This window comes from Heterodontus francisci, chromosome X, assembly GCF_036365525.1.
Source record: "Heterodontus francisci isolate sHetFra1 chromosome X, sHetFra1.hap1, whole genome shotgun sequence".
NCBI classification, from domain to species: Eukaryota; Metazoa; Chordata; class Chondrichthyes; order Heterodontiformes; family Heterodontidae; genus Heterodontus; species Heterodontus francisci.
Genome location: NC_090421.1, coordinates 15,520,079 through 15,544,154, shown reverse-complemented (window position 1 = coordinate 15,544,154; position 24,076 = coordinate 15,520,079). Strand labels below are relative to the sequence as shown.

Here is a 24,076-nt window from a genome sequence, read left to right as displayed (position 1 = left end):
CTTCTGTTAGTATGCAATCCATCCAGACTAGAGATCTTATCCTAAATTTGCCCAGTATCATCGTCATTTGAATCAGATAGCACTTGTTCTGAGAACCTGGGGGAGGCAGAATTCAGTCCCGGCCTCAGATGAATCCCAAGCTCTGGTGAAGCTCGAATTGCAACCTGGGCGTGGACTTATGACAAAAAGAGCGCGCTCGCTCTCTCGCTGTGTGGATCGCTGCACCCCAAAAAAAAGCCGAGCTCCGTATGCAACTTCAATGTGTAGCGGTCAGAAGGAAAGCGAAAGTAATCTGCTGTTGTTTTCAGCTCTGAGCTGCTGTAGTTTTAACTTGGATCGGTAAAGCAGCTTCCCTGTGAATTGGTGCGTTTTGAGGACTGTATCATCGGAAGTGTGTCTAAAGAGAGTTGACCTGTTCCTCAGTCTCGGGATGTTACGAAGAGACGGGGTTGGATTTCATTGAATAAAAAAGAATCATCATGGCAACAGCAAAGTTTCTACTCAAAGTCCTTGATGAACTGAGCGAAGAAGACATTGAACGGTTCAAATTCTATCTTACGGACGACACAGAATTTAAATCGATACCCAGGGGTCGGCTGCAGGGCAAATCTCCTGTGCAATTGGCCACTCTACTTCAAGAACATTATGCCGAGCAGGCTCCAGATATTAGCAGAAAGATCCTCCTGAAAATTCCCAGGCGCGATCTGGTGGAGATGATGTTTGGAGACACGAGAGAGTCAGAGGGCAGGACCCAAGGTAAGAACACAGCGTGTCAATTACACAGGGGCGCGACTGGAAATTGACAAGAGTGACTGAAATTGCACCGAACAAGTCAGTCATTCAATTGAATAAATAGGCCGGGGGCGACCCAGAATAAAAGACTAACACCTCCCCCCGCCCCCACCTCTCCGGATCCTCCATAAATCCCCCCATCACTGTGTACCTACTGTATATCCCACCCTCCTGGTGTCCATCTACCATATAACCCACCCTTCCCTGCAATGTGTATGTTCTGTGTATCCACTGAACCCACCATGTATCACCTGTATCTTTCCCACCCTGTGTATCATAAGGACATAAGAAATAGGAGCAGGAGTGGGCCATTCAGCCCCTCAAGCCTGCTCTGCCATTTAGTAAGATCATGGTGGTTCCTTGACTTCAACTGCACTTTCTCACCTTATCCCCATATCCCTTGATTCCCTGAGCACTCACCAAACCTGTACCCCTTCCTAATCTAAGGAGTGTGACTACCACCTGGATCAAAGTGGCCAGGTAACTCTCCTCCTTCTTGATGCCCACGCCATCTGCACATCAGACTCCAGCTCAACAACTCTGAGTGGAGGTTCCTTGAGACACTGACCACAGAAATGGTCTCCCTGGGTCTCAATGCTGTTCGCAAACTTCTACCTGCTGCAGTTATGACACACCACCTGCCCTGGCATCCTGAATTAACCTTGTTTTATTAATGCAATTAGCCTATGTACTTGATCAGCTTAGCTTATAGTTTTTAGTCTTCTAACTAATTATTTGATCTAGTTGAAGTTATAGGTAGATTAAAGTAAAGATTTACCTGTAACATGAACCACTGTAAGTATTGGAGGCAAAAAGCAGCACCTCCTTCCCTCTCTGCACCAAATTCCCAACTTTTACACTCTGTTCCATTTGCAACCACTCTGCGCATCAGCAGGTACTGTTTACTTTTATACACCGTATACTTCTTCCCATCCCCCACTGTATACCCTCTATTGCTACCAATGAAATACCTGAAGCCTGTGCACGATTTGTACCTTTTGCATGGAGATATAAATAGTAACTGTTCTTAGCCCAGAAAGTCCACCTTTTCATTGGACAGATTCTGTGTTGGAACAGCAGAGGATCTAGCATTGGGTGGAATCTGTCTCTGCCACGCTATTGTCCTTGACTGTCACCATCTGATGTGGGGGGACATGTGCTTCTTGTACCCCTGGAACCTTAATCCTGACATGTTTGAGGAGTCCCTGCACTTTCCCTGAAAGTCGGGTGATAAGCCAGCATTGTGCCCAGCCGCAGAAGGCATGCGTTGGTGCTATACTGAGCTAATTGTGAGCTCAATGAAGAGAGCAAGTGGCAATCAACCCCAGGGGGTCCGATTGCTGTTACTATAATGGGACCACCAGTGAGGAAATAACAAACCCTAACGTGGAAACCCCTTGGTATCTTTAACCAGACCGACCTGGATCTTCTTTCTTCTGAGTGGCAAAGTGCCACCCTGATATTCTGCCCATTCTATTGGCATAGGCACCTACTTCTAATCTGGTAATAACTTTGCCCTGAGTGGGGTCATTGTAGGGAGATGACACTGGGCTGACCCTGCACACCTCAGATGATACCACACTGCTCCTGGCATCTCTGGCCCTAATTATTCCTATTAGACATTTTGGCTCTCAGAGTAGTGTGTCATTCAGCAGTTTCCATACTATGATATACAGATTTTGAAGCACTGGTTGAAATATACTACAACATAGGAACAGGAGGAGGCCATTCTGCCCTTTGAGCCTATTCTACAATTCAGTAAGATCATGGCTGATCTGTGACCTAACTCCATATGTCCACCTTTTTCCCATATCCCTTTGGTTAACTAAAATCTATCAATCACAGATTTAAAATTAACAATTGATCTAGCATCAACTGCCATTTGCAGAAGAGAGTTCCAAACTTCTACCACGCTTTGTGTGTAGAAATTTTTGTTCATTTCACTCCTGAAAAGTCTGGCTCTCATTTTTTGACTTATGCCCCCTAGTCTGAGACTCCCCAACACGTAGAAATTGTTTCTCCCTATATATCCTATCTGTTCCCCTTAATATCTTGAAAACTTTGATCAAATCACTAAATCAAATCATCTTCCTGCACTATCCCCATATCCCTTGATTCCGAGAATCCAAAAATATGTGGATATGGATGAGGACGTGAACTGTCCCTGATGAACCTGCTGAAGTTTTCAAAGGGTTGTTGTTAAGAGCATCAATTTAGAACCTGTCAATACCTAGTGTTAGGTTCAGGGGACTCCCAAGCTGGAGGCAGATATCAGTCACTGTTGGGTATTCACTCGTACTGGCTTTGGACTTGACTAGTTCTAACACCTTGTTCCTTTACTTAGCACAGCAAAAGAGGGAGAGACCTGAGGACCATTCTGTATCTGTATCTGATCCTTTGGAAAGGGAGATGTCCACATCACAGAAAAAGAGTACGTAGAATCATGCTTAAATATTCTTTTAAAATTAAGATCTTCGATGGAATATTTCAAACAGGACATCCAAGTTAGAGGGGTCACGATGGCCTTGCACATAATCAAACAGTTCTCAACTATTGTCTCCATCTTAACTTCCTCCTATACAAAATGCTGCACCTTGCAATAAATCTACAGAACTATAAGGCAAAACTGGTCCTGGGGTTAATCATAATTCTTCCCCCCTCCCTGCACCTGTTCCAGTGGCATATTGACTGGTCAATCCACTGTCAAGGAACCTAATCCATTTCCCTGCCTCACAGGAACCCCAGAGAGAGGGGTAGTGGTAGACCCTGGTGCAGTGGGGGAATCCTGCTGAAGGCCTGGTACCTCACCCTCTCCTCAGGATCTCGTCACCAAACCACCACCCCCCCCCCTCCCCCTTCAAACATGGCTGCTCCCCTTCTGACATTGCAGGACTGCCACATGATCATGGATAGCAGTGGGAATCTCCCATTGTGTGGCAGGAATCCCACTGGGAGCCTGCCCTGCATAACTAATGACCAGGAAAATGGGTCAGGGTGGACGCACTGAGTGGAAATCCCACTCCACCCACTTCCCCCTCCCCCCACCCCCAGCTTCAAAGAAAGTCCAGCCTGACTGTAAGCGGAATATTCAACTGCGGCGAGCATCGAGACGGAGACCAATCCCACCCTGCACATATATGGACTTTCCAGCAGGAGTCACTGGATGATGATCAGTCGTGGGGATTGTTTGATTTTTCTGTTTCTCTCACTGCCGCTCACCTTAGCTGAGATCTTCCAACTCCTGTGCAGACTGTCGACCAAACCAAAGACACATAGTACCACACTAGGTAATACAGTCATGCACTTGGATTCATCAAGAAAGCCATAAGCCAGTGTTTTATTCTGATATTGTATCTCATTGTTTCCAGATGTGGAACCAAAGACACTGACAGACAAAAAACTGATGCAATTGGCCAACAATATGGGACAGAATTGGAAGCAAATTGGAATCCAGTTCCTGGACCTGCAAAGCTGGGAAATCGAGCAGTGTGAATCACAGCACCCGCACATAGTCATGCAAATCTTTGAGATGCTCAAACACTGGAAGAACCGGGAAAGGGAGAAGGCGACTGCTCTCAAACTGCACTCTATTCTTGCTGAAAGGGAATGCCCCATCAGTTCTGAACAGTTTGATTGTCTTCTCGAAGAAAATCACTGACCAAAGACAAAGGGGGCGAATATTTTATTTTTCAATTTAAAAATGTGAATTAAAAGTCATAATTTTTTTTATAAAGGAGAAAATAAAATCTGTCCGTGACTGATGCAGGTATCTTTCTGCATTAAAGATGTAGATGCTGCTTTATCTAAAAAGAATAGCTGAAATGAAACCTGCAATGGTGTAACTCCCTAATGATATCTTAAGTATGTAGGACTGTCAGACGTTTCTGCAAAGTGGGGCAGTTTCTATATGTTGAACACATTGTGGACACCTTCCATCAGTGACTAGCCTTCTTTTCCTCAATGATTAATCGTCAGTCTATTAAAGCTGTAAAGATTCCATGTGAAATGGGTCTAGGGCTCCCCTCTCAGCCTTTGCCTGGTTTGGCCATAACAGGGTTTAATTTTTGAAACACCATGTTTTTTTTTTAGCTTCCCCTCAGTGAATCCTTGTTCATTGCTCTCTAACTGTAATGGCAAAGAAATCAACCAGACAGGTTTTCTTCCATTTAAACAAAGAAAATGTTGCCCAGACCAATCTCTGTTAATTGAATCAGTGAGCAGTTCCCATTGTCCCTTTTTTTTCCAACTGTCTTTTAGAATGCAAAATGAGCAGTCATGTTTCCAGCCACTGTCCTTTTAAACCAAGAGCTTTTTCAGTTCAGTAACAGTTTAAAATTAATGTTCCATATGACAACATTAATATGTCTCATTTTGGCAGGTGTGGTTTTCATGACAGTGCGTAGAAGTGGTTCCTAATTTCCCTCCTGAAAGGTCTGGCTCTAATTTTTAGACCATGCCCCCTAGTCCTAGACTCCCCATCTAGGGGAAAAAGGTTTCTCCCTATCTACCCTATCTGTTCCCCTTAATATCTTGAAAACCTCAATCAAATCACTCCTTAACCTTCTAAATTCCAGAGAATACAACCCAAGTTGTAACCTAACCCTTGGAGTCCAGGTATCATTCTGGTAAATCTACACTACACTCCCTCCAAGGCCAGTATATCCTTCCTAAGGTGTGGTGCCCAGATCTGCTCACAGTAACTCCAGGTGTGGTCTAATCAGGGCTTTGTGTAACTGAAGCATGACTTCTACCCCCTTGTTTAGAGAAACAGCACTGAAACAGGCCCTTCAGCCCACCGGGTCGGTGCAGACCATCAACCACCCATCTATACTAATCCTACACTAATCCCATATTCCTACCACATCCCCACATTCTGGTCCTCAAGTTATAAAGGTCAGCATTCCATTAGCCTCTAATTATTTTCTGCACTTGTTCATGACAGGTTAATGATCTGTGTACCTGGATCTGAAAGTCTCTCTGGACCTCCACTGTTTCTAGCTTATCACCATTTAGAAAGTACCCTGTTCTATCCTTTTTAGGTCCAATATGGATGACCACACATTTGCATACAATCTTGGACCATCTGAATACAGTTCTCACTGAGCATAAGAAACACGAGCAGGAATAGGTCACACTTGCACCAAAATCAGTGTCAGAGCTGGAAGCGATGGGTTATTATGGGAAACAGAAGCATTGTGCTGCTTATAACATGACATTTCCATTTGCACCTCGGGTTCAGCAGCAGCTACATTCGTGCATTTCAACAAGGAAATGGTCCCTCAAGGATTGCCAGATATACTACATCCCTTCATAAAAGGACTTCACTGCCTGTAGAATATTTAGGGATGTCCTGAAGCTCTAAAACACGTAAACAAATGACATGAAATGAACTCTCATCACAGAAATAAAAATGGTAAAAAACAGGTCTTCTGAGAGTTCAAACGCACCAACAGCGGTCTGGACTGGAAGAGATGACACTTAGTGGAAGAGGTAGAGGGTTAGAAAGGCATTTCAGTGCAGTGAAACATCCATTTTGTTCACCAATCAATCACTTCCACGGAGCTCTTCATCTGGATGACTTCTCCCAAATCCACATGCTGTTTCTCACACATTCCTGCAGAAATACAAGAGGTTCAATTTCAGAATCTTCTGTCAAACTATAGTTTTTTTAAAAATTCATTCATGGGATGTGGACGTCATTGGCTAGGCCAGCATTTATTGTACCCGAATTGTCCTTGAGAAGATGGTGGTGAGCTGCCTTCTTGAACCGCGATATTACCCGTCACTCCAATGAACTGAAAAATTACCCAGTCCCAGAGTGTGAAAGGACAGTGTGATCACCCACTATACCACCCAGTCCCAGAGAGTGAAAGGACAGTGTGATCACCCACTATACCACCCAGTCCCAGAGAGTGAAAGGACAGTGTGATAACCCACTGTACCACCCAGTCCCAGAGTGTGAAAGGACAGTGTGATCACTCACTGGACCACCCAGTCCCAGAGTGTGAAAGGACAGTGTGATCACCCACTGTACCACCCAGTCCCAGAATGTGAAAGGACAGTGTGAAAACACACTGTACCACCCAGTCCCAGAGTGTGAAAGGACAGTGTGATAACCCACTGTACCACCCAGTCCCAAAGTGTGAAAGGACAGTGTGATCACCCACTGTACCACCCAGTCCCAGAATGTGCAAGGACAGTGTGATAACCCACTGTACCACCCAGTCCCAGAGTGTGAAAGGACAGTGTGATAACACACTGTACCACCCAGTCCCAGAGTGTGAAAGGACAGTGTGATAACCCACTTTACCACCCAGTCCCAGAGTGTGAAAGGACAGTGTGATCACCCACTGTACCACCCAGTCCCAGAGTGGGAAAGGACAGTGCAATCACCCACTGTACCACCCAGTCCCAGAATGTGAAAGGACAGTGTGATAACACACTGTACCACCCAGTCCGAGTGTGAAAGGACAGTGTGATCACCCACTGTACCACCCAGTCCGAGTGTGAAAGGACAGTGTGATCACCCACTGTACCACCCAGTCCCAGAGTGTGAAAGGACAGTGTGATCACCCACTGTACCACCCAGTCCCAGAATGTGAAAGGACAGTGTGATAACCCACTGGACCACCCAGTCCCAGAGCGTGAAAGGACAGTGTGATCACCCACTGTACCACTCAGTCCCAGAGTGTGAAAGGACAGTGTGATAACCCACTGTACCATCCAGTCCCAGAATGTGAAAGGACAGTGTGATCACCCACTGCACAACCCAGTACCAGAGTGTGAAAGGACAGTGTGATAACCCGCTGCACAACCCAGTACCAGAGTGTGAAAGGACAGTGTGATAACCCACTGTACCACCCAGTCCCAGAGTGTGAAAGGACAGTGATAACTCACTGTACCACCCAGTCCCAGAGTGTGAAAGGACAGTGTGATAACCCACTGTACCATCCAGTCCCAGAGTGTGAAAGGACAGTGTGATCACCCACTGTACCACCCAGTCCCAGAGTGTGAAAGGACAGTGTAATCACCCACTGTACCACCCAGTCCCAGAATGTGAAAGGACAGTGTGATAACCCACTGTACCATCCAGTCCCAGAGTGTGAAAGGATAGTGTGATAACCCACTGTACCACCCAGTCCCAGAGTGTGAAAGGACAGTGTGATAACCCACTGTACCATCCAGTCCCAGAGTGTGAAAGGACAGTGTGATCACCCACTGTACCACCCAGTCCCAGAGTGTGAAAGGACAGTGTAATCACCCACTGTACCACCCAGTCCCAGCGTGTGAAAGGACAGTGTGATAACCCACTGTACCACCCAGTCCCAGAGTGTGAAAGGACAGTGTGATCACCCACTGTACCACCCAGTCCCAGAGTGTGAAAGGACAGTGTGATAACCCACTGTACCATCCAGTCCCAGAGTGTGAAAGGACAGTGTGATCACCCACTGTACCACCCAGTCCCAGAGTGTGAAAGGACAGTGTAATCACCCACTGTACCACCCAGTCCCAGAGTGTGAAAGGACAGTGTGATCACCCACTGTACCACCCAGTCCCAGAGTGTGAAAGGACAGTGTAATCACCCACTGTACCACCCAGTCCCAGCGTGTGAAAGGACAGTGTGATCACTCACTGTACCACCCAGTCCCAGAGTGTGAAAGGACAGTGTGATAACCCACTGTACCATCCAGTCCCAGAGTGTGAAAGGACAGTGTGATCACCCACTGTACCACCCAGTCCCAGAGTGTGAAAGGACAGTGTAATCACCCACTGTACCACCCAGTCCCAGCGTGTGAAAGGACAGTGTGATCACCCACTGTACCACCCAGTCCCAGAGTGTGAAAGGACAGTGTGATAACCCACTGTACCACCCAGTCCCAGAATGTGAAAGGACAGTCTGATAACACACTGTACCACCCAGTCCCAGAGTGTGAAAGGACAGTCTGATAACACACTGTACCACCCAGTCCCAGAGTGTGAAAGGACAGTGTGATAACCCACTGTACCACCCAGTCCCAGAGCGTGAAAGGACAGTGTGATCACCCACTGTACCACCCAGTCCCAGAGTGGGAAAGGACAGTGCAATCACCCACTGTACCACCCAGTCCCAGAATGTGAAAGGACAGTGTGATCACCCACTGTACCACCCAGTCCCAGAATGTGAAAGGACAGTGTGATAACCCACTGTACCACCCAGTCCCAGAGTGTGAAAGGACAGTGTGATCATCCACTGTACCACCCAGTCCCAGAGAGTGAAAGGACAGTGTGATCACCCACTGTACCACCCTGTCCCAGAATGTGAAAGGACAGTGTGATAACCCACTGTACCACCCAGTCCCAGAGTGTGAAAGGACAGTGTGATCACCCACTGTACTACCCAGTCCCAGAGTGTGAAAGGACAGTGTGATCACCCACTGTACCACCCAGACCCAGAATGTGAAAGGACAGTGTGATCACCCACTGTACCACCCAGTGCCAGAGTGGGAAAGGACAGTGTGATCACCCACTGTACCACCCAGTCCCAGAATGTGAAAGGACAGTGTGATAACCCACTGTACCACCCAGTCCCAGAAGGTGAAAGGACAGTGTGATCACCCACTGTACCACCCAGTCCCAGAAGGTGAAAGGACAGTGTGATCACCCACTGTACCACCCAGTCCCAGAGTGGGAAAGGACAGTGCAATCACCCACTGTACCACCCAGTCCCAGAGTGTGAAAGTACAGTGTGATCACCCACTGTACCACCCAGTCCCAGAGAGTGAAAGGACAGTGTGATAACCCACTGTACCACCCAGTCCCAGAGTGGGAAAGGACAGTGCAATCACCCACTGTACCACCCAGTCCCAGAGTGTGAAAGGACAGTGTGAAATTCACTGTACCACCCAGTCCCAGAGTGTGAAAGGACAGTGTGATCACCCACTGTACCACCCAGTCCCAGAGTGTGAAAGGACAGTGTGATCACTCACTGGACCACCCAGTCCCAGAGTGTGAAAGGACAGTGTGATCACCCACTGTACCACCCAGTCCCAGAATGTGAAAGGACAGTGTGAAAACACACTGTACCACCCAGTCCCAGAGTGTGAAAGGACAGTGTGATAACCCACTGTACCACCCAGTCCCAAAGTGTGAAAGGACAGTGTGATCACCCACTGTACCACCCAGTCCCAGAATGTGCAAGGACAGTGTGATAACCCACTGTACCACCCAGTCCCAGAGTGTGAAAGGACAGTGTGATAACACACTGTACCACCCAGTCCCAGAGTGTGAAAGGACAGTGTGATAACCCACTTTACCACCCAGTCCCAGAGTGTGAAAGGACAGTGTGATCACCCACTGTACCACCCAGTCCCAGAGTGGGAAAGGACAGTGCAATCACCCACTGTACCACCCAGTCCCAGAATGTGAAAGGACAGTGTGATAACACACTGTACCACCCAGTCCGAGTGTGAAAGGACAGTGTGATCACCCACTGTACCACCCAGTCCGAGTGTGAAAGGACAGTGTGATCACCCACTGTACCACCCAGTCCCAGAGTGTGAAAGGACAGTGTGATCACCCACTGTACCACCCAGTCCCAGAATGTGAAAGGACAGTGTGATAACCCACTGGACCACCCAGTCCCAGAGCGTGAAAGGACAGTGTGATCACCCACTGTACCACTCAGTCCCAGAGTGTGAAAGGACAGTGTGATAACCCACTGTACCATCCAGTCCCAGAATGTGAAAGGACAGTGTGATCACCCACTGCACAACCCAGTACCAGAGTGTGAAAGGACAGTGTGATAACCCGCTGCACAACCCAGTACCAGAGTGTGAAAGGACAGTGTGATAACCCACTGTACCACCCAGTCCCAGAGTGTGAAAGGACAGTGATAACTCACTGTACCACCCAGTCCCAGAGTGTGAAAGGACAGTGTGATAACCCACTGTACCATCCAGTCCCAGAGTGTGAAAGGACAGTGTGATCACCCACTGTACCACCCAGTCCCAGAGTGTGAAAGGACAGTGTAATCACCCACTGTACCACCCAGTCCCAGAATGTGAAAGGACAGTGTGATAACCCACTGTACCATCCAGTCCCAGAGTGTGAAAGGACAGTGTGATAACCCACTGTACCACCCAGTCCCAGAGTGTGAAAGGACAGTGTGATAACCCACTGTACCATCCAGTCCCAGAGTGTGAAAGGACAGTGTGATCACCCACTGTACCACCCAGTCCCAGAGTGTGAAAGGACAGTGTAATCACCCACTGTACCACCCAGTCCCAGCGTGTGAAAGGACAGTGTGATAACCCACTGTACCACCCAGTCCCAGAGTGTGAAAGGACAGTGTGATCACCCACTGTACCACCCAGTCCCAGAGTGTGAAAGGACAGTGTGATAACCCACTGTACCATCCAGTCCCAGAGTGTGAAAGGACAGTGTGATCACCCACTGTACCACCCAGTCCCAGAGAGTGAAAGGACAGTGTGATCACCCACTGTACCACCCTGTCCCAGAATGTGAAAGGACAGTGTGATAACCCACTGTACCACCCAGTCCCAGAGTGTGAAAGGACAGTGTGATCACCCACTGTACTACCCAGTCCCAGAGTGTGAAAGGACAGTGTGATCACCCACTGTACCACCCAGACCCAGAATGTGAAAGGACAGTGTGATCACCCACTGTACCACCCAGTGCCAGAGTGGGAAAGGACAGTGTGATCACCCACTGTACCACCCAGTCCCAGAATGTGAAAGGACAGTGTGATAACCCACTGTACCACCCAGTCCCAGAAGGTGAAAGGACAGTGTGATCACCCACTGTACCACCCAGTCCCAGAAGGTGAAAGGACAGTGTGATCACCCACTGTACCACCCAGTCCCAGAGTGGGAAAGGACAGTGCAATCACCCACTGTACCACCCAGTCCCAGAGTGTGAAAGTACAGTGTGATCACCCACTGTACCACCCAGTCCCAGAGAGTGAAAGGACAGTGTGATAACCCACTGTACCACCCAGTCCCAGAGTGGGAAAGGACAGTGCAATCACCCACTGTACCACCCAGTCCCAGAGTGTGAAAGGACAGTGTGAAATTCACTGTACCACCCAGTCCCAGAGTGTGAAAGGACAGTGTGATCACCCACTGTACCACCCAGTCCCAGAGTGTGAAAGGACAGTGTGATCACTCACTGGACCACCCAGTCCCAGAGTGTGAAAGGACAGTGTGATCACCCACTGTACCACCCAGTCCCAGAATGTGAAAGGACAGTGTGAAAACACACTGTACCACCCAGTCCCAGAGTGTGAAAGGACAGTGTGATAACCCACTGTACCACCCAGTCCCAAAGTGTGAAAGGACAGTGTGATCACCCACTGTACCACCCAGTCCCAGAATGTGCAAGGACAGTGTGATAACCCACTGTACCACCCAGTCCCAGAGTGTGAAAGGACAGTGTGATAACACACTGTACCACCCAGTCCCAGAGTGTGAAAGGACAGTGTGATAACCCACTTTACCACCCAGTCCCAGAGTGTGAAAGGACAGTGTGATCACCCACTGTACCACCCAGTCCCAGAGTGGGAAAGGACAGTGCAATCACCCACTGTACCACCCAGTCCCAGAATGTGAAAGGACAGTGTGATAACACACTGTACCACCCAGTCCGAGTGTGAAAGGACAGTGTGATCACCCACTGTACCACCCAGTCCGAGTGTGAAAGGACAGTGTGATCACCCACTGTACCACCCAGTCCCAGAGTGTGAAAGGACAGTGTGATCACCCACTGTACCACCCAGTCCCAGAATGTGAAAGGACAGTGTGATAACCCACTGGACCACCCAGTCCCAGAGCGTGAAAGGACAGTGTGATCACCCACTGTACCACTCAGTCCCAGAGTGTGAAAGGACAGTGTGATAACCCACTGTACCATCCAGTCCCAGAATGTGAAAGGACAGTGTGATCACCCACTGCACAACCCAGTACCAGAGTGTGAAAGGACAGTGTGATAACCCGCTGCACAACCCAGTACCAGAGTGTGAAAGGACAGTGTGATAACCCACTGTACCACCCAGTCCCAGAGTGTGAAAGGACAGTGATAACTCACTGTACCACCCAGTCCCAGAGTGTGAAAGGACAGTGTGATAACCCACTGTACCATCCAGTCCCAGAGTGTGAAAGGACAGTGTGATCACCCACTGTACCACCCAGTCCCAGAGTGTGAAAGGACAGTGTAATCACCCACTGTACCACCCAGTCCCAGAATGTGAAAGGACAGTGTGATAACCCACTGTACCATCCAGTCCCAGAGTGTGAAAGGACAGTGTGATAACCCACTGTACCACCCAGTCCCAGAGTGTGAAAGGACAGTGTGATAACCCACTGTACCATCCAGTCCCAGAGTGTGAAAGGACAGTGTGATCACCCACTGTACCACCCAGTCCCAGAGTGTGAAAGGACAGTGTAATCACCCACTGTACCACCCAGTCCCAGCGTGTGAAAGGACAGTGTGATAACCCACTGTACCACCCAGTCCCAGAGTGTGAAAGGACAGTGTGATCACCCACTGTACCACCCAGTCCCAGAGTGTGAAAGGACAGTGTGATAACCCACTGTACCATCCAGTCCCAGAGTGTGAAAGGACAGTGTGATCACCCACTGTACCACCCAGTCCCAGAGTGTGAAAGGACAGTGTAATCACCCACTGTACCACCCAGTCCCAGAGTGTGAAAGGACAGTGTGATCACCCACTGTACCACCCAGTCCCAGAGTGTGAAAGGACAGTGTAATCACCCACTGTACCACCCAGTCCCAGCGTGTGAAAGGACAGTGTGATCACTCACTGTACCACCCAGTCCCAGAGTGTGAAAGGACAGTGTGATAACCCACTGTACCATCCAGTCCCAGAGTGTGAAAGGACAGTGTGATCACCCACTGTACCACCCAGTCCCAGAGTGTGAAAGGACAGTGTAATCACCCACTGTACCACCCAGTCCCAGCGTGTGAAAGGACAGTGTGATCACCCACTGTACCACCCAGTCCCAGAGTGTGAAAGGACAGTGTGATAACCCACTGTACCACCCAGTCCCAGAATGTGAAAGGACAGTCTGATAACACACTGTACCACCCAGTCCCAGAGTGTGAAAGGACAGTCTGATAACACACTGTACCACCCAGTCCCAGAGTGTGAAAGGACAGTGTGATAACCCACTGTACCACCCAGTCCCAGAGCGTGAAAGGACAGTGTGATCACCCACTGTACCACCCAGTCCCAGAGTGGGAAAGGACAGTGCAATCACCCACTGTACCACCCAGTCCCAGAATGTGAAAGGACAGTGTGATCACCCACTGTACCACCCAGTCCCAGAATGTGAAAGGACAGTGTGATAACCCACTGTACCACCCAGTCCCAGAGTGTGAAAGGACAGTGTGATCATCCACTGTACCACCCAGTCCCAGAGAGTGAAAGGACAGTGTGATCACCCACTGTACCACCCTGTCCCAGAATGTGAAAGGACAGTGTGATAACCCACTGTACCACCCAGTCCCAGAGTGTGAAAGGACAGTGTGATCACCCACTGTACTACCCAGTCCCAGAGTGTGAAAGGACAGTGTGATCACCCACTGTACCACCCAGACCCAGAATGTGAAAGGACAGTGTGATCACCCACTGTACCACCCAGTGCCAGAGTGGGAAAGGACAGTGTGATCACCCACTGTACCACCCAGTCCCAGAATGTGAAAGGACAGTGTGATAACCCACTGTACCACCCAGTCCCAGAAGGTGAAAGGACAGTGTGATCACCCACTGTACCACCCAGTCCCAGAAGGTGAAAGGACAGTGTGATCACCCACTGTACCACCCAGTCCCAGAGTGGGAAAGGACAGTGCAATCACCCACTGTACCACCCAGTCCCAGAGTGTGAAAGTACAGTGTGATCACCCACTGTACCACCCAGTCCCAGAGAGTGAAAGGACAGTGTGATAACCCACTGTACCACCCAGTCCCAGAGTGGGAAAGGACAGTGCAATCACCCACTGTACCACCCAGTCCCAGAGTGTGAAAGGACAGTGTGAAATTCACTGTACCACCCAGTCCCAGAGTGTGAAAGGACAGTGTGATCACCCACTGTACCACCCAGTCCCAGAGTGTGAAAGGACAGTGTGATCACCCACTGTACTACCCAGTCCCAGAGTGTGAAAGGACAGTGTGATCACCCACTGAACCACCCAGTCCCAGAGTGAGAAAGGACAGTGCAATCACCCACTGTACCACCCAGTCCCAGAATGTGAAAGGACAGTGTGATAACACACTGTACCACCCAGTCCCAGAGTGTGAAAGGACAGTGTGATAATCCACTGTACCACCCAATCCCAGAGTGGGAAAGGACAGTGCAATCACCCACTGTACCACCGTGTCCCAGAATGTGAAAGGACAGTGTGATCACCCACTGTACCACCCAGTCCCAGAGTGTGAAAGGACAGTGTGATCACCCACTGTACCACCCAGTCCCAGAGAGTGAAAGGACAGTGTGATCACCCACTATACCATCCAGTCCCAGAGTGTGAAAGGACAGTGTGATCACCCACTGTACCACCCAGTCCCAGAGTGTGAAAGGACAGTGTGATCACCCACTGTACCACCCAGTCCCAGAGAGAGAAAGGACAGTGTGATCACCCACTGTACTACCCAGAATGTGAAAGGACAGTGTGATAACACACTGTACCACCCAGTCCCAGAGTGGGAAAGGACAGTGCAATCACCCACTGTACCACCCAGTCCCAGAGTGTGAAAGTACAGTGTGATCACCCACTGTACCACCCAGTCCCAGAGTGTGAAAGGACAGTGTGATCACCCACTGTACCACCCAGTCCCAGAGTGTGAATGGACAGTGTGATCACCCACTGTACCATCCAGTCCCAGAATGTGAAAGGACAGTGTGATCACCCACTGTACCACCCAGTCCCAGAGTGTGAAAGTACAGTGTGATCACCCACTGTACCACCCAGTCCCAGAGTGTGAAAGGACAGTGTGATCACCCACTGTACCACCCAGTCCCAGAGTGTGAAAGGACAGTGTGATCACCCACTGTACCACCCAGTCCCAGATTGTGAATGGACAGTGTGATAACCCACAGTACCACCCAGTCCCAGAGTGTGAAAGGACAGTGTGATAACACACTGTACCACCCAGTCCCAGAGTGTGAAAGGACAGTGTGATAACCCACTGTACCACCCAGTCCCAGAGTGTGAAAGGACAGTGTAATAACCCACAGTACCCAGTCCCAGAGTGTGAAAGGACAGTGTGATAACCCACTGTACCACCCAGTCCCAGAGTGTGAAAGGACAGTGTAATAACCCACAGTACCCAGTCCCAGAGTGTGAAAGGACAGTGTAATAACCCACAGTACCCAGTCCCAGAGTGTGAAAGGACAGTGTGATAACCCACTGTACCACCCAGTCCCAGAGTGTGAAAGGACAGTGTGATAACCCACTGTACCACCCAGTCCCAGAATGTGAAAGGACAGTGTGATAACCCACTGTACCACCCAGTCCCAGAATGTGAAAGGACAGTGTGATAACCCACTGTACCACCCAGTCCCAGAGTGTGAAAGGACAGTGTAATAACCCACAGTACCCAGTCCCAGAGTGTGAAAGGACAGTGTAATAACCCACAGTACCCAGTCCCAGAGTGTGAAAGGACAGTGTGATCACCCACTGTACCACCCAGTCCCAGAGTGTGAATGGACAGTGTGATCACCCACTGTACCACCCAGTCCCAGAGTGTGAAAGTACAGTGTGATCACCCACTGTACCACCCAGTCCCAGAGTGTGAAAGGACAGTGTAATCACCCACTTTTCCATCCAGTCCCAGAATGTGAAAGGACAGTGTGATCACCCACTGTACCACCCAGTCCCAGAGTGTGAAAGGACAGTGTAATCACCCACTTTTCCATCCAGTCCCAGAATGTGAAAGGACAGTGTGATAACCCACTGTACCTCCCAGTCCCAGAGTGTGAAAGGACAGTGTGATCACCCACTGTACCACCCAGTCCCAGAGTGTGAAAGGACAGTGTAATCACCCACTTTTCCATCCAGTCCCAGAGTGTGAAAGGACAGTGTGATCACCCACTGTACCACCCAGTCCCAGAGTGTGAAAGGACAGTGTAATCACCCACTGTACCACCCGGTCCCAGAGTGTGAAAGGACAGTGTGATCACCCACTGTACCACCCAGTCCCAGAGTGTGAATGGACAGTGTGATAACCCACTGTACCACCCAGTCCCAGAGTGTGAATGGACAGTGTGATAACCCACTGTACCACCCAGTCCCAGAGTGTGAATGGACAGTGTGATAACCCACTGTACCACCCAGTCCCAGAGTGTGAATGGACAGTGTGATCACCCACTGTACCACCCAGTCCCAGAGTGTGAAAGGACAGTGTGATCACCCACTGTACCACCCAGTCCCAGAGTGTGAAAGGACAGTGTGATAACCCACTGTACCACCCAGTCCCAGAGTGTGAAAGGACAGTGTAATAACCCACAGTACCCAGTCCCAGAGTGTGAAAGGACAGTGTGATAACCCACTGTACCACCCAGTCCCAGAGTGTGAAAGGACAGTGTAATAACCCACAGTACCCAGTCCCAGAGTGTGAAAGGACAGTGTAATAACCCACAGTACCGAGTCCCAGAGTGTGAAAGGACAGTGTGATAACCCACTGTACCACCCAGTCCCAGAGTGTGAATGGACAGTGTGATCACCCACTGTACCACCCAGTCCCAGAGTGTGAAAGGACAGTGTGATCACCCACTGTACCACCCAGTCCCAGAGTGTGAATGGACAGTGTGATCACCCACTGTACCACCCAGTCCCAGAGTGTGAAAGGACAGTGTGATAACCCACTGTACCACCCAGTCCCAGAGTGTGAAAGGACAGTGTAATAACCCACAGTACCCAGTCCCAGAGTGTGAAAGGACAGTGTGATAACCCACTGTACCACCCAGTCCCAGAGTGTGAAAGGACAGTGTAATAACCCACAGTACCCAGTCCCAGAGTGTGAAAGGACAGTGTAATAACCCACAGTACCCAGTCCCAGAGTGTGAAAGGACAGTGTGATAACCCACTGTACCACCCAGTCCCAGAGTGTGAAAGGACAGTGTGATCACCCACTATACCACCCAGTCCCAGAGTGTGAAAGGACAGTGTGATAACCCACTGTACCACCCAGTCCCAGAGTGTGAAAGGACAGTGTAATAACCCACAGTACCCAGTCCCAGAGTGTGAAAGGACAGTGTAATAACCCACAGTACCCAGTCCCAGAGTGTGAAAGGACAGTGTGATAACCCACTGTACCACCCAGTCCCAGAGTGTGAAAGGACAGTGTGATCACCCACTGTACCACCCAGTCCCAGAGTGTGAAAGGACAGTGTGATCACCCACTGTACCACCCAGTCCCAGAGTGTGAAAGGACAGTGTGATCACCCACTGTACCACCCAGTCCCAGAGTGTGAAAGGACAGTGTGATCACCCACTGTACCACCCAGTCCCAGAGTGTGAAAGGACAGTGTGATAACCCACTGTACCACCCAGTCCCAGAGTGTGAAAGGACAGTGTGATAACCCACTGTACCACCCAGTCCCAGAGTGTGAAAGGACAGTGTGATAACCCACTGTACCACCCAGTCCCAGAGTGTGAAAGGACAGTGTAATAACCCACAGTACCCAGTCCCAGAGTGTGAAAGGACAGTGTGATAACCCACTGTACCACCCAGTCCCAGAGTGTGAAAGGACAGTGTAATAACCCACAGTACCCAGTCCCAGAGTGTGAAAGGACAGTGTAATAACCCACAGTACCCAGTCCCAGAGTGTGAAAGGACAGTGTGATAACCCACTGTACCACCCAGTCCCAGAGTGTGAAAGGACAGTGTGATCACCCACTGTACCACCCAGTCCCAGAGTGTGAAAGGATAGTGTGATAACCCACTGTACCACCCAGTCCCAGAGTGTGAAAGGATAGTGTGATAACCCACTGTACCACCCAGTCCCAGAATGTGAAAGGATAGTGTGATAACCCACTGTACCACCCAGTCCCAGAGTGTGAAAGGGCAGTGTGATCACCCACTGTACCACCCAGTCCCAGTGTGTGAAAGGACAGTGTGATCACCCACTGTACCACCCAGTCCCAGAGTGTGAAAGGACAGTGTGATCACCCACTGTACCACCCAGTCCCAGAGTGTGAAAGGACAGTGTGATAACCCACTGTACCACCCAGTCCCAGAGTGTGAAAGGACAGTGTGATAACCCACTGTACCACCCAGTCCCAGAGTGTGAAAGGACAGTGTGATCACCCACTGTACCACCCAGTCCCAGAGTGTGAATGGACAGTGTGATCACCCACTGTACCACCCAGTCCCAGAATGTGAATGGACAGTGTGATCACCCACTGTACCACCCAGTCCCAGAGTGTGAAAGGACAGTGTGATCACCCACTGTACCACCCAGTCCCAGAGTGTGAAATGACAGTGTAATCACCCACTGTACCACCCAGTCCCAGAGTGTGAAAGTACAGTGTGATCACCCACTGTACCACCCAGTCCCAGAGTGTGAATGGACAGTGTGATCACCCACTGTACCACCCAGTCCCAGAGTGTGAAAGTACAGTGTGATCACCCACTGTACCACCCAGTCCCAGAGTGTGAAAGGACAGTGTAATCACCCACTTTTCCATCCAGTCCCAGAATGTGAAAGGACAGTGTGATCACCCACTGTACCACCCAGTCCCAGAGTGTGAAAGGACAGTGTAATCACCCACTTTTCCATCCAGTCCCAGAATGTGAAAGGACAGTGTGATCACCCACTGTACCACCTAGTCCCAGAGTGTGAAAGGACAGTGTGATCACCCACTGTACCACCCAGTCCCAGAGTGTGAAAGGACAGTGTGATCACCCACTGTACCACCCAGTCCCAGAGTGTGAATGGACAGTGTGATAACCCACTGTACCACCCAGTCCCAGAGTGTGAATGGACAGTGTGATAACCCACTGTACCACCCAGTCCCAGAGTGTGAATGGACAGTGTGATAACCCACTGTACCACCCAGTCCCAGAGTGTGAATGGACAGTGTGATCACCCACTGTACCACCCAGTCCCAGATTGTGAATGGACAGTGTGATAACCCACAGTACCACCCAGTCCCAGAATGTGAAAGGACAGTGTGATAACCCACTGTACCACCCAGTCCCAGAGTGTGAAAGGACAGTGTGATAACCCACTGTACCACCCAGTCCCAGAGTGTGAAAGGACAGTGTAATAGCCCACAGTACCCAGTCCCAGAGTGTGAAAGGACAGTGTGATCACCCACTGTACCACCCAGTCCCAGAGTGTGAAAGGACAGTGTGATAACCCACTGTACCACCCAGTCCCAGAGTGTGAAAGGACAGTGTAATAACCCACAGTACCCAGTCCCAGAGTGTGAAAGGACAGTGTGATAACCCACTGTACCACCCAGTCCCAGAGTGTGAAAGGACAGTGTAATAACCCACAGTACCCAGTCCCAGAGTGTGAAAGGACAGTGTGATAACCCACTGTACCACCCAGTCCCAGAGTGTGAATGGACAGTGTGATCACCCACTGTACCACCCAGTCCCAGAGTGTGAAAGGACAGTGTGATCACCCACTGTACCACCCAGTCCCAGAGTGTGAATGGACAGTGTGATCACCCACTGTACCACCCAGTCCCAGAGTGTGAAAGGACAGTGTGATAACCCACTGTACCACCCAGTCCCAGAGTGTGAAAGGACAGTGTAATAACCCACAGTACCCAGTCCCAGAGTGTGAAAGGACAGTGTGATAACCCACTGTACCACCCAGTCCCAGAGTGTGAAAGGACAGTGTAATAACCCACAGTACCCAGTCCCAGAGTGTGAAAGGACAGTGTAATAACCCACAGTACCCAGTCGCAGAGTGTGAAAGGACAGTGTGATCACCCACTGTCCCACGCAGTCCCAGAGTGTGAAAGGACAGCGTGATAACCCACTGTACCACCCAGTCCCAGAGTGTGAAAGGACAGTGTGATCACCCACTGTACCACCCAGTCCCAGAGTGTGAAAGGACAGTGTGATAACCCACTGTACCACCCAGTCCCAGAGTGTGAAAGGACAGTGTGATAACCCACTGTACCACCCAGTCCCAGAGTGTGAAAGGACAGTGTGATAACCCACTGTACCACCCAGTCCCAGAGTGTGAAAGGACAGTGTAATAACCCACAGTACCCAGTCCCAGAGTGTGAAAGGACAGTGTGATAACCCACTGTACCACCCAGTCCCAGAGTGTGAAAGGACAGTGTAATAACCCACAGTACCCAGTCCCAGAGTGTGAAAGGACAGTGTAATAACCCACAGTACCCAGTCCCAGAGTGTGAAAGGACAGTGTGATAACCCACTGTACCACCCAGTCCCAGAGTGTGAAAGGACAGTGTGATCACCCACTGTACCACCCAGTCCCAGAGTGTGAAAGGATAGTGTGATAACCCACTGTACCACCCAGTCCCAGAGTGTGAAAGGACAGTGTGATAACCCACTGTACCACCCAGTCCCAGAGTGTGAAAGGACAGTGTGATCACCCACTGTACCACCCAGTCCCAGAGTGTGAAAGGACAGTGTGATAACCCACTGTACCACCCAGTCCCAGAGTGTGAAAGGACAGTGTGATAACCCACTGTACCACCCAGTCCCAGAGTGTGAAAGGACAGTGTGATCACCCACTGTACCACCCAGTCCCAGAGTGTGAAAGGACAGTGTGATCACCCACTGTACCACCCAGTCCCAGAGTGTGAAAGGACAGTGTGATCACCCACTGTACCACCCAGTCCCAGAGTGTGAAAGGATAGTGTGATAACCCACTGTACCACCCAGTCCCAGAGTGTGAAAGGACAGTGTGATCACCCACTGTACCACCCAGTCCCAGAGTGTGAAAGGACAGTGTGATAACCCACTGTACCACCCAGTCCCAGAGTGTGAAAGGACAGTGTGATCACCCACTGTACCACCCAGTCCCAGAGTGTGAAAGGACAGTGTGATAACCCACTGTACCACCCAGTCCCAGAGTGTGAAAGGACAGTGTGATAACCCACTGTACCACCCAGTCCCAGAGTGTGAAAGGACAGTGTGATCACCCACTGTACCACCCAGTCCCAGAGTGTGAAAGGACAGTGTGATCACCCACTGTACCACCCAGTCCCAGAGTGTGAAAGGACAGTGTGATAACCCACTGTACCACCCGGTCCCAGAGTGTGAAAGGACAGTGTGATCACCCACTGTACCACCCAGTCCCAGAGTGTGAAAGGACAGTGTGATAACCCACTGTACCACCCAGTCCCAGAGTGTGAAAGGACAGTGTGATCACCCACTGTACCACCCAGTCCCAGAGTGTGAAAGGACAGTGTGATCACCCACTGTACCACCCGGTCCCAGAGTGTGAAAGGACAGTGTGATAACCCACTGTACCACCCAGTCCCAGAGTGTGAAAGGACAGTGTGATCACCCACTGTACCACCCAGTCCCAGAGTGTGAAAGGACAGTGTGATCACCCACTGTACCACCCAGTCCCAGAGTGTGAAAGGACAGTGTGATAACCCACTGTACCACCCAGTCCCAGAGTGTGAAAGGACAGTGTGATCACCCACTGTACCACCCAGTCCCAGAGTGTGAAAGGACAGTGTGATCACCCACTGTACCACCCAGTCCCAGAGTGTGAAAGGACAGTGTGATCACCCACTGTACCACCCAGTCCCAGAGTGTGAAAGGACAGTGTGATCACCCACTGTACCACCCAGTCCCAGAGTGTGAAAGGACAGTGTGATAACCCACTGTACCATCCAGTCCCAGAGTGTGAAAGGACAGTGTGATCACCCACTGTACCACCCAGTCCCAGAGTGTGAAAGGACAGTGTGATCACCCACTGTACCACCCAGTCCCAGAGTGTGAAAGGACAGTGTGATCACCCACTGTGCCACCCAGTCCCAGAGTGTAACCTACAAGAGCTGGAAAGTGGGATTGGACTGAATGACTACTTGTCTGCTAGTGCAGACATGATGGACCAAATGGCCTCCTTCCTTGCTGTAAATTTCTATGATTGTATGATCCATCCTAATGCGTAGGGCCCTGAACTGCTCACAGTCGTCTGGCTGCAGTCTAAACTGGGCTTTGTGTAGCTGAAGCATGACTTCTACCCCCTTATATTCTGGTCCTCGAGATATAAATGCCAGAATTCCATTCGCCTCGTTTGTCGCAGTTCATGACATTTTAATAATCTGTGTACCTGGAACCCCACCTCCCATCCCAGGTCTCTTTGGACCGCCACTGTTTCTCCCACCCTCTTCCTAATGTAACTATATAAGTTTTTGTCGATCTCGATATCCCTTGCAAATTTCTTTTTAAATTCCCTTTTTGTAGCTGTTACTATCTGCTTTATCACCCTTTGCTGTTCTTTGTATCTCCCCCATTCACCAAGATCTGTGCTATTTTTTGAACTTTTATGTTGTCTCTTACTTCTTCAGTTGTCCATGGCTGTCTTTTCTGGTTAGAACTCTTGCCCCTTTAGGGGTATAAACTGGTTCTGGATTATGTCAAATTCTTTTTTGAACACTTCCCACTGATCTTCTGTCATTTCATCCATGAACAGATTTGCCCAGTTTACTGTGGAAGTCTCTGTCTCATTGCATTGAAGTCAGCCTTAACTAAATCTAGAATCTTAGTAGCTGTTTCAAGTTTCTCTCTTTCAAATACTCCATTTGAACTCGATCATATTATGATCGCTGTTAGATAAATGTTCACGCACCGTTAGGCTGTTAACTAAATCTAATATCGCCTGCCCTCTTGTTGGTTCGAGAAAACTACCCTAGACACACTCAAGACATATGCTAGTCTGCTAATCCCAATCTAAATGAAAGTTAAAATCCTCCATTAAAACCACCCTGCCTTTGCTACATGCTTGTCTCGTCTCAGCGTTTGTAGATTCTACCACTTCACATCTCCTACAAAGGGGCCTGTATACAACTCCACTGCAGTCTTAAATCCTTTTCTATTTCTCAATTCTACCTATGAAGTCTCCATTGCCTGTTTACCTCTCATTATGTCCTATCATTGAAGTGATTTCATCCTTAATCATTAAGGCTACTCCTCCCCCTCTACCATTTTCCCTATCTTTCCTGTATAAACCCAGTCCTGGCTGTCTTGCGGCCATGTTTCAGTAATGGTTACCATGTCATTGCCTCCAAGTTGAATTTGCGCCTGCAATTCATAACTGCCA

At 49.6% G+C, this 24,076-nt stretch overlaps 2 protein-coding genes across 2 annotated transcripts in view; one reads left to right on the top strand and one right to left on the bottom strand.

Annotated features, from left to right (window-relative positions):
* Nucleotides 1-230: 230 nt before the first annotated feature.
* LOC137358732 (pyrin-like) lies at nt 231-4,542 on the top strand. Its single transcript, XM_068025005.1, has 3 exons — nt 231-756; nt 3,137-3,223; nt 4,161-4,542. The coding sequence occupies exons 1-3, from the start codon at nt 480-482 to the stop codon at nt 4,448-4,450; spliced, it is 654 nt and encodes a 217-aa protein (XP_067881106.1). The 5' UTR covers nt 231-479; the 3' UTR covers nt 4,451-4,542.
* The window catches only part of LOC137358731 (tumor necrosis factor receptor superfamily member 5-like), a 69,482-nt gene continuing 49,865 nt past the window's right edge, over nt 4,460-24,076 (bottom strand). The window contains exon 9 of the mRNA XM_068025004.1: nt 4,460-6,406. Coding sequence (XP_067881105.1) covers nt 6,330-6,406 — 77 coding nt within the window. The 3' untranslated portion in view covers nt 4,460-6,329. The remainder of the gene's footprint in view (nt 6,407-24,076) is intronic.

Excerpts from the sequence above, each read along its gene's own strand:
- LOC137358732 (XM_068025005.1), top strand. The coding sequence starts at position 480 with ATGGCAACAGCAAAGTTTCTACTCAAAGTCCTTGATGAACTGAGCGAA. Across the intron at positions 757-3,136 it reads GTCAGAGGGCAGGACCCAAG|CACAGCAAAAGAGGGAGAGA; the intron begins GTAAGAACACAG and ends TCCTTTACTTAG. Across the intron at positions 3,224-4,160 it reads GTCCACATCACAGAAAAAGA|ATGTGGAACCAAAGACACTG; the intron begins GTACGTAGAATC and ends CATTGTTTCCAG.